This window comes from Gloeophyllum trabeum, assembly GCF_000344685.1.
Source record: "Gloeophyllum trabeum ATCC 11539 unplaced genomic scaffold GLOTRscaffold_00035, whole genome shotgun sequence".
Classification (NCBI taxonomy): Eukaryota; Fungi; Basidiomycota; class Agaricomycetes; order Gloeophyllales; family Gloeophyllaceae; genus Gloeophyllum; species Gloeophyllum trabeum.
In genome coordinates this window covers 2,544-13,172 of record NW_006920444.1, presented here as the reverse complement: position 1 = coordinate 13,172, position 10,629 = coordinate 2,544, and the positions used below count along the sequence as shown (strand labels likewise).

The window sequence follows — 10,629 nt, the reverse complement described above, 5'->3', positions numbered from 1 at the left end:
TAATAACCAAGTTTAAACGTCGTACCCCCACTTACTCTTCCCCATCTGGGAAAGTCCACATACTGCCCATCTGGGCAGGGCAAGATACCTGAGGCCTGCCCACCAGGTCTAGTTGGCCAGGCCATCTGGTCCAGTCAAGTCCTTCCCAACCATGCCCACATGGACCAGACATTAACTTATGGTCTGCCCACCTGGTCTGATAGCCCACATTTGCCCGCTGCCCAGGGTGGTCTTCCCTGTATAGACCATCTGGTCCGGTCGGGTAGCCCATATTTGCAGTGGGCCACCCAGCCTGCCCACTTGGTCTGGCCGCTTGTAGCTGATGGCCCAGACCGGTCTTCCCTACGCGGACCAGATGGTCCGGTCGGGTAGCCCACATACATGGTGGTCCGCCCATTCCGCCGAACTGCCCAAGCTTGGTCGGGTTAGGGTCTGCCCTTTGCGCTAGTGCCCAAGTCCTTGGGCAGCCCGAACTGCCCACCCAGAGTGTTGGGCAGGTCCTCCGTTGCCCAACCTAGTCTTAACTATACTAAGTCCAGCATCTTCTTTTTGCAAGTCAAGTAGCCTGGGCTGTATGTACAACTGTATTGACTGTCTGAACACAAATTTATTGCAACAGTGGCACTTGACACGTTCACTATCCACATATGCTACCTATGCCAACCGACGCCTCTTCGTTGGAGACCCGCCAACATGTTGATCCACGGCCTCGATGCTCGGTCCCGAGTGACCATCTGTGTACCACAATATGTCGGGTTGGACAGCCTCATGGTAGGCATCCGCGATGCCAAAGGTTTCGAGTGTGTCAAGCAGGAGAATGTCCTCTTCAGGAACGTCTAACTCCCCCTCATCATCCTCTGACAAGTCATCAGCTGTAAGCAATTCATCAGTTGATCGAACCACTCCGCCGCCGATTGCAATCCCGAGCATCTCGTCTGAGGTTGGCCCCCACGGAACTATCTCATCGCCGTCGAAACTCAGCCCGTCAGCATGTTTGCACCAGCCGGCGCATAGTTCTATGAGCTCAGCTCTCCGGCGCGCAACGTGGTATTGCATAACTTCATCTCCGACTAGGTAACATTGCAGATCAGCGCCATCCCTGGATTGTAACGTAGCTTCGCGTACCTGCACTTGCTTCCGCCTTTGATACCATTTCCCACTCCTCTGCAAACCACTCCTGGATCGCACGCCTCTCACGCCTTAACCGCTTCTCTTCCTCTTGACATCTCTGCAGCTCAACCCATGCTCTGATACCCGTCCGGACAGCGTCATCTCCTAGCCAGGGCGGGATTGATTCTCCCGAATTCGGATCTTCATCCAAGCCGACGTCCTGCCAGATGGTATCGTCCACGTCCAGCTTGAAGAGTGCTTTGCTATCGATGGTATCGGGTGCTACGGAACCTGGCGGTGCTTGTCCTTTGCGTATAAGATCACGCATCACGCCGCAGAGCCCGTTGAAATCACGGGCGAGCTGTTGAATGCCCGGTTCTCGACGCTTCACCTGTGTTTCGGTGTGCGAATGTATACGTTTATCTTATTCATTAACAGTGTCAATTATCTGAATGAAGAGTCATGTCGGAAGACGAACCATTTGCTAGATTACGGTAGGCTCGCTCTACACGTTCGAGCTCGAACTTCCTTTGGCGAAGCCGCTCCCGGAGCCTTTTCTTCAGAGCCAGGGCATTGAGGCGATGAGTAAGATACTTGCTGTTCCGTAGACGTTGCAAATCAGCCCGTCCGTCTACGCCCAGTTCACGCTCTTTGGCCTTGAGAAGGGCCTGCTCTCGAGATAACTTCGTGCGTACGTCGGTGAGTCGCATTTCTGCCTGTACGAGCTCGGCCTGGCTCGTGGTATCGTCCAAGATTATCTTCTCGAGGGACGCAGCCCTCTCGGCCAGGACTTTCGTCCGTGCTTGTAAGCGAATGATGTTGGCCACTGCATCTTTTCCCTTGTTCTTAGCGCGACCTGCAGCACGCCGTGACTGAGTCAAAAGCTAACTACTCCGAGGGACATCGCACTTACGGGGAAGAGGTTGTGTTTGTGCTTTGATCTGAGCTGTCCACTCAGATCGCAGTGTCTCCTCGGCAATCCCACAGTCACCAAAGGCGGCTCGAGCTTCCGCGCGTTTAGCTTTCAACTGTTCCGTGTGTTTGAATAGCCACTGGCCTAAGTCCCGACGTATTTTAGCGTCGCGATGGTGGACTTGTGAATCGAGGACATAGAGTCGCTGGTGATACTGACGAGGAGAAGGTCAGCACATACGGTACAAGAAAAGCGAAATGATATTCTCACTCCAGACACACGCAGACAAGGCACGAGCCGCATGAGCGACAGCCATAGTCGCTCGCAACCCTCGCCGTTCGACAGTCCGAAGCCTTCGCATTTGCGAGGATGATACACCAATTGGCACGGCCACTGGTGGCCGTAGGCATGGAAAACTGAAATACCGAATACGAGGCGATCAATATACTCGGGCAAGTAACCCCACTTCAAGCAACTACGGTGGAGGGAACAAGCAACATCGTAGAGCAACCCGACACGGACCTTCGGCGGCAGGTGGTTGAAGAGCTCCTTGAGGAGAGCCAGCGCGTAGAACTGCTTTTCACCCGCTGAGCGCATGTTTACAAGCCATAATACTACATCGTGGCGGCAGTTTAACGCCATGATGCCGGTGTCGTCATAAAGGGATGTACTTGCTTTCTTGCGTTTCTCGTCGGCAGCCGTGAATGTATTGTCACATTCATCTAGGGCAGACTTGGGAACCTTGAGTGTGCCCTCGAAGCCGTCTTCATCGTCGGCGACCTCCTTATCCTGCCCGGTGTGCTTTTTAAGAGCGCCGGACGGATTGTGAGCCCTGAGCCGCTCGACTTCGGCTTCCATTGCCGCCGCAGTGTCTTCTGAGAGCCAGACAGTGTCCGGGTGCGAGTTCTTCGGGTCGTGCGAACCTTTCTGCCGCTTCTGAGAAAAGCAAGCATCCATTTCGACAATGTAATCGGCTCTAGATAAGTAATAAGCTACCATCGGCGTGCAGAATAGGGCGTGAAGACGCACAAAAGGGTCGGATCGTATGAGGTCTGTCCTCCAAAGCAGGCAGGGCACCGTGAGCGAAGGTACTCGCTCGGCCGTTGCAGATCGGCGGTGGTCCCAGACATCGCCCTCGTCGTGGTGGGTGTCTCAAGTCCCGGCGATGAGTCATCCGTTTGATGCATACCTTCCAAGAGCTGACAGGGGCGGCTACCTTGAATCCAATCGTGTACTGTCTTCTCGGCAGTGTCACGCAGTGTGTGGTACCATGACAGTGCATTACTAAACCGTCGACGAAGACAATCCTGGAAAGCTGGAGTCAGTGCTGCTGGCAAAACGATGGCAATCACGACGTACCTTAGAAGCGATTGCATAGGAGCGTGACTGCAGGAATGTCTCGACGGCATTGCACCAGGCGGTATTATTTGGTGGCAACTCAACAAAGAGATGAGAAACAAATTCGAGTACATTGAGATCTACCGCAAGGGAGGGGAAAAGCGGAGCACAGGGAAAAAGTTGCTGCTCCAACAGCTGGCTATAACTCGGTCTGCATGGGCAGACATCGAGTTCGATCGTCTTAAGGTCTGTATCAGTATGGGTTGTTAGACAAGCTGGCACTGGTAAAGACAGAACGGGACTCACGATTGAAGTGGATTGCGAGAATTTTGATGGGTCGTCGCGGACACTCACAGGAGCGAGCGGAGCAATTACGAATGGGTGATCGTTCCCGCAGCCAGTTCGTACGCTGCAGTAGTTGTAGAAATGGCTGAGTGAGCGCTGGTATGACTTCGGTACGCCAGCGCGCAGACTGGTTCTCTTTCTTCCTTCGTCTACGCGCTCTCTCTCCATCGGGAGGCTCTGGTGCCAAACGAAACGTCAGGGTATGATCTTGAGTGTCATCGTAGATGGAAGTATCATGCTGCGGCTGAGACACTTCTTCCACTGCAGCAGGCGATTGACTGGACCGGGGGTGTTGAGGCCTAGCAGAACTTGAAGAACGTGAGGCCTGTGCAAATTTGACTCGATCGATGAGAGACGACGATTGCATTAGCCCTTCGCCAACGGGAAGTGCCACAAGTGGTACTAGTCGCTGTCCTCCATACTTCCGAAGCGACTCCTTTTGACGGTAATGTGGCAATTTTGCGGGGAGAGGATGTAGCGAGGGCACTTCACGATCGTCAGACTGAGCCCGCTCCTCAGGGTGCAAGCTCTGGCGTAGCTGCTTTCGAGGGATACGCGGACGGTACGACATGTCATAAGAGGCTGATGAAGTGAGAGCCAAGCTTGTTTCGTGCGTCCAGACACGCGCCACTAGTGTGCATGCCACAAGCTGCCACACTCGCGTACAAGCCACACGTGATATGAGTATGGCATAGTGGCTCACGTGCTTTACGTGGGTCGCGTGATGCCACAGTGCATTGAAAACACGACCAGACTCGACGAGCCTTGCATTGTGCGTTAAGACACGATGAGAGCTTACATTCAAAATTTACATGTTGATACGAATGACGCTTGAGAAGATAAAGTATCTAGCTGCCGCATTTTACATGACAACCTCCTCTCTTCCCCGGCCCAGGCAGTCTGCCTCTTGTGATCTTGCTAAAATCCATAGATCCTCTTAAACTCTCGCTTGTTTACCCTATGAAGAATCAAGAATGTCAGTAGCATCTCTGCGCAGAAGGGACTCTAGCACATACGCGCGCCCATCTGTAATCAACTTGCGATCGTGGCAGGCCTGAGCGTACGCGTCGAAGCCCTGGCCGCGTAAAAATATCTCTTGATGGTAGGTAGCAATGATGCGTCGATGGCCGTGTATAGTGCCCGGATCCGCTGTTGGTAATTCAGCCTTGGCTTGCTCGAGACGTCGAAACAAGCATTCGTCTAAGTAATCCATGTATCGCTCGAGCCACTCATCTTTATACTGTTCTTCAAGATTCGTAATTTTGTAAAGGTAGTCTCGATAGACTAGGCGTTCAGCGGCTTCCATTTCACTGGTGATCTCAGGATCTTCGGCGGTGGATTTGACTGCGATGCCGTCCTCGACATATCTAGTGGAATACGTGAAGGACTTGCAGTCCTCTAGACTTATGCGGCCGACGTACTGTATTTTCCTAGTTTTCTCTTTCCGACGCGCATCCTGTGCTGCTTTCCGTGCTGCTTTTCCACATTTCCTTCTACCGACACGATGAATCTGATTGTACTGACGTTGGTACGCCTGTCGTGCTTCACGATGTCTAGCACAATATTAGTGCATAAGGCCAATAATCAGGCTGAGTATATAGATGCTCACCTCCGATAGTAGCTTACCTTTCCAGTCCCTTTTTCGAACATGTGGTCGTTTGCCCCAGCAGCAGTGTTGATAGTGCTCAGAACTTGAACAGCGGTTTGTTCTTCGAGTGACATACTAAACGGCGTGGCTTCAGACTGTGCGTGCCAGTTAAATAGCAACACCCACTTCTTAGCCGCCAGAGACGAGCAGGTATAAGAGGGACAGTGAGCCAGTGGAAGTGGAAGTGGAAGTGGCGCTGGGACTCCACGGCAAAAAGTCCGAGAGCTAACTTAAAGTCGCGACGCGGCAAGAGTCTCAAACTGTAGTGCTCACCCATCGTACAGTTGTTGCAACCTCCGGTCATTTATGATAGTCCATTTTTCTCTAAGATGCATTATGGGGCATGGAACAGGACTCCATATTTTTATTTATGGGATTTTTAATCGAGTAGTCAGGCTTCTGTAAACCAGTGTGCGTGTTTTGGACGGGCGCTTGTATTGTGAATTAGGTTAGGAGACTACAAGCGCCCGTCGCCTGCTGTCCTCTAGACCACGCTGAAGCCTTTCTACTTGCAGTCTTCGTACTCATGTTTGTCTCCATGCCTTAAAGCCCCAGCTAAAGTATCAAGGATTGGACTGGATTCGGTCCAGTCTCCGTTTAACGGTAAAGTACAATATGAACATGCCGTTCCCGATTTCGTTACGCGCAACGCTCACCCACAGTCTCCTATTCTTTCTAAAGACTTCTTTGATGTTTGATATACATGTAGAGATTGCCATTGTGCGGAAAATATCTCAGTAGGCTCTCTTATTTGTCGTCCGTGTCAATCACCGAGACTAACGCGCGTTTTCAAGCTGAAGTTGTTATCTATTACATTATTGCGTACACCACGAGCGTTCCATCAACATAGGTACCTTACGACGCTTGGACAGTAGTTTTCGAGACCTCTACATCCACTGAGGTCTGGTCACAAGCTTGCCGAGCCACAGCTCACGTGTGTCAGTGATCACGCATCGGTGTGGCTCGTGCTGGTGGTTGACTTGTGGAGTCCGAGGGTGACAAATTCGAACCCCGATGTGGTTGAACCAACCGTCGACACCTGCGTCTCCTCCCTTCTCCACTCCATACTATCAGTAATGGCGCCTGCTCGGTCTCGAGCTGCGAAAACCAAGAAGTCTAAGCCCTCCACCACTCGCAAACCTGCGAAGCAACAGCCTCTGCCACCGACTCTACAGGATGTGGCGGAGGATCGCGTGGAGTGTGGCGCGGTGGAGGAGAATATTGATGTTCTCCCCAACACTGAGGCAATCAATGCCTCACAAGTTCAGGATCAACCCGACCCATCCGTGACGGAAGGCAGGGGTCTACGATCTGGCCGCAAGTTTGCACCCCTGCCGCTACCGACTCGCCAGCGTCGAGGTGCTGGCGCAAGCAATGGCCCGCCACAGTTGGAGCCAATTCCAGTCGATAACTCAAAGCGGTCCTTGAAGCCTCCTGATGCCACAGCATCCAATACAAGTCACACAGGTCAGAACAATGAGATGCAGGGATCCTCATTCGACGTATGTATCGCCAGTTCCTTAGCAGCATGTTCTTTCTAAATCTGCCTTGCGCGTTCCATCACCAGTTACGTGGATCAGAGGTAGGCGACGCTAGCAACAGCAGGTTGAGGAGCTCTAGGGAAACTGTAAGTCTATTGCGTTATCTTATACTTTGATTCCATCGGTAGCTAACTTCGACATAGGATCATAACAAACCCGAGCCTCCTTCGCGCAACGACGAACAGCATCTGCGCGTTAGCGACATCGCCAATCCCCTCCATGTCGATGATCCTTTCGCATTCAATCGTCGAATGAGAATCTCGGACGACGTCATTGCAGCAACCTCGGAACGCCAAGAGAGGATTTCCGCCTCTCCTCAGGATCAGGGGCTCGAAAACTGTGATGTACCTCCACCTCCCGATGACGAGCGCCCTGTTTCTCGGAACACGTCCCGAAGTACGCCACCAGACGTTGGCCCTCTGTGGACACTTGACATGCACAACGTGGAGTTCTCGTTCAATGGGAGCGCTCAGGGATTGTCCCAAAGTCTTGGCGACGGACAAAGGCCACCGACGCTGGAGTCGGAGGATGGCTCTCCTGCCAGAGACAACCTCAGCCCTAAGGATAGCGACACGGCTGTACGTGATGAACAGTCTGAGGCGCATCGAGACGGAGGTGAAGGACCACAAGGGGGAAAATATGGTATGTCGCACACATCTTCTCGTCTGTAATGTCTCTTAGTTCCCTTTCCACAGCGTCGCGAACGCGCCCGCCGCGGTCTGAGCCCGAGCCCGAGGTGGAGCCCGATCATCACGAAATCAGTGAATCGGATGGCGACGCGACTGAGGATAATTACAGCGACACGGAACGGCAAAGGCAAGGTGAAAAGAATGCCAAGCAGAAGCGCGGTCGTGCCGTTTCGCCCACAGCCGAAGAAATGGACTACGAAGATGATGTCCATCTTGAACAAGAGGCTGACTACGATTCCGACATCCCCGCAACTTCATCGAGACGAAAACAAGGACCGAAAGGAGCAGGATCCAGACATGCTGACATCGGGAAGAAAGGGCGACACGACAGGGCAGAGCCCAGTGAGGAATCAGCGGAGGATGCTGATGACTCGCCTCGCCAGCCTTTCATCCCTGGGCCCCTTCCTCGCGAGGCCCTTGAGGATATCCAGGACGTACACAATCAGCTTACGAGCGTTATCGAAGATCTCGCAGCGAAATACAAGAAGCCTCTGCCTGCCATCTATAGCGCCATGGGTCTTCATGATACGAAGCCCAGGGCGTTGAATCTCTGGAACCTGTTTAGTACTTGGTACTGCAGCCAACACAAACGACCACAAGGAGGTATGTAAGCGCTTACAGTCCGAGAATTACTGATACTAATGGTTAATCTAGTGTCAAAGCAAGACTGGTCTAGGCGTATTCGAGATGAATACGAAGGACAGTTTTCACACTTGCCAGAGAAAGAACGCCACGATCAAGCTGTACGACGCGAAATAATGAAAGATATCATCAAGTGGTACGAGGAGCAGGAAGATGAGTTTGTCCAAGGGGTGAAGACGAAGGGCACGTTCACCCACGAAGTCGAGAAGCTTCGCAAGCAGTTCATCAATCTCGTAAGTCACACTTCAGTAATAGTTTCTTAGTTCTTATCGACCGTTCGGATAGGGCATGAGCGCACAGAGGACCCTCGGCGTTGAGACATTTGGATATATAATATGCACGGACGAGAATATGGGAGGGATTAAAGCAAGCCGTGTGTGGGGAGGATCATCCCGTTTCAAGGCGGTGATGGAGACATGCGGTCAGAGTATCGAGTCTCAGTTACAAGACTTCGCCGCTGTATTCAGGTGCGTGAAGTGCTTAGCAGTAGATGATTTGCTTACATGACCTACGTCTATCCAGGCTCGCGGATTTGAAGAAAGAGAACGGAGATATTAGGATACCATCTCTGTTCCCTCGATACAACTCGCCACCTAAGCCACTACGGGAAAATGAAGAAAAGGCAAAGCCTTCAAAGGATTCTGGCAGTAATGTAACCACTAGAGATTACCACCGATTGAGGGCACGCGAATTGTTGCATGCCGGTCTAGGCAAGTCTGACCACATTACCTCTTGCTCCAGCGCTGACGACAGGGTATAGGTCGTATTCTTACTACAGCGCCGACTGCATTCCCGTGGAAGAGCTTCACGGACTTCGCCTTCGAGAACAAGATACGGCTGAAGGATTGGCCTTTGGACGTACCCTGCCCTGGACCGAGCTTTGATCTGAAGAAGCTAACCACGGCGCAGGTTGCAGCTTTAGCAATGCCGCTCATCAAGCGTTTCGACACCGACTATGCAGGTGAAGTTACGTATCCGTACTTCGAACGTTGGTCGAAAGGTATGTATCTCAATATAAATTGTTGTTACATCAGCTTAATGATGTGTCGCTCTCGTAGATGAATGTGAAATGGACATCGAAAGTCAGGGCGATTTGGCGGCGGTTGTCGATACGCTGCAAGGCAAAATCTCGCTGATCAAGCATTCTGAAAAGTACAAGAGAGCTAGGAAGGCAGCGGCTGCGCAGAGAACAGCTGCGCAGATGCAGTCTCAGTCGCGCTCATCGTCCCGGCAACGCAGCTACGCTCCCGATGGCGCGTTGCCTCGGCGAGGGCGTGAGCTCAGCATTGTGGACGAGGGTGACAGTGACGCAGAAGGTCAGAGCGCAAACATTTACACCATCGCTCGTCCCGCTTCTCGTGCTGGTCCTCCCCCTGGTCCTCCTCAGCGTTCGTCCCTTCCTGCCCCTCTTCCCGCCCCTCGTCCTGCCCCTCGTCCTGCCCCTCGTCCTGCCCCTCGTCCTGCCCCTCGTCCTGTATCACGTCCTGTACCGCGTCCTGCCCCTCGTCCTGCTTCTCGTCCGATATCTGGTCCTTCAACACGGTCGGACCATATGCCTCAGCAACTCTCCAGAGCACCATCGCGTTCAGCCCTGCCGTCTACCTCTTTCGCACCTGAGTATGGGTATAATGCGAATGCTGCCTACTCTGTCTATCACGGAGAGCCAGTGCAACCACAATACCGAGCTGATAGTGGAACGAGCGATCATATCATGCGCGCTCCGAAGAAGCGAAAATTGGACGATACTGAGCTGGGTCGCTCTGATCGACAAGGCCATCGCCGTGATAGACGAAGAGAGAATGTACCGGTAAACGATGTCGACATCATCAACGGTACATATGCAAGACCCAGCAGGAGCGGGATGGATTATGAAGAGCAGGAGGACGCGGTGAGGGGATGGTCGGGACTGGGGTATGGCGACGAATTCGCTGAGGATGACAGGAGACTCCTTGCACCCTCCTTCGGCAATGGTGAGTCTCAAAATGGCGCCGCGGTGCTGGGAGACAACGGGGTTGCGGTGCAAGTGGAGCAGAGGCCACAAGCTCGGAGAGATGAGCAGGCCATGCTTACACCTGGATATGAGGAGGTTGCCGGTATGGAGGAGTGGATGGAAGACAATGAGTATGACTTTGCGGATGGGCAGCACAATGGGAACACTGATACATATGATCAGTACTAGTTTGAATCTGGGCTTTCGTGTAAGAGGGGTACAAAATAAATACTGTATATGCTATATGCTTATGTACTATAACAATCACCATTGAAATAGGGTCGAGATGACCGTGACTGAGGGTGCAGTGTCCGAATTCCTCTGTGCGAAAAAAAACAGATTGCAGAGTGCTCTTGGGCAACGGAGGACCTGCCCAACACTCTGGGTGGGCAGTTCGGGCTGCCCAAGGACTT

General features: G+C 52.6%; 3 protein-coding genes across 3 annotated transcripts; 1 reads left to right on the top strand and 2 right to left on the bottom strand.

Annotated features, from left to right (window-relative positions):
* Positions 1–1,087: 1,087 nt before the first annotated feature.
* Positions 1,088–4,073, bottom strand: GLOTRDRAFT_50923 (uncharacterized protein; the record flags this gene model as incomplete). The annotated part of the gene is made up of 7 exons (XM_007873166.1): positions 1,088–1,533; positions 1,589–1,966; positions 2,024–2,237; positions 2,294–2,999; positions 3,053–3,330; positions 3,383–3,609; positions 3,668–4,073. 7 exons carry the CDS (start codon positions 4,071–4,073, stop codon positions 1,088–1,090), a joined length of 2,655 nt encoding a protein of 884 aa, XP_007871357.1.
* A 551-nt stretch (positions 4,074–4,624) lies between these two features.
* Positions 4,625–5,428, bottom strand: GLOTRDRAFT_134177 (uncharacterized protein; the record flags this gene model as incomplete). Its single annotated transcript, XM_007873165.1, has 4 exons — positions 4,625–4,664; positions 4,723–5,073; positions 5,128–5,259; positions 5,316–5,428. The coding sequence occupies 4 exons, from the start codon at positions 5,426–5,428 to the stop codon at positions 4,625–4,627; spliced, it is 636 nt and encodes a 211-aa protein (XP_007871356.1).
* Positions 5,429–6,430: 1,002 nt separating this feature from the next.
* On the top strand, positions 6,431–10,405 carry GLOTRDRAFT_97175 (uncharacterized protein; the record flags this gene model as incomplete). The annotated part of the gene is made up of 9 exons (XM_007873164.1): positions 6,431–6,856; positions 6,922–6,981; positions 7,039–7,537; positions 7,591–8,187; positions 8,239–8,459; positions 8,512–8,693; positions 8,749–8,980; positions 9,028–9,226; positions 9,285–10,405. 9 exons carry the CDS (start codon positions 6,431–6,433, stop codon positions 10,403–10,405), a joined length of 3,537 nt encoding a protein of 1,178 aa, XP_007871355.1.
* Positions 10,406–10,629: the final 224 nt, after the last annotated feature.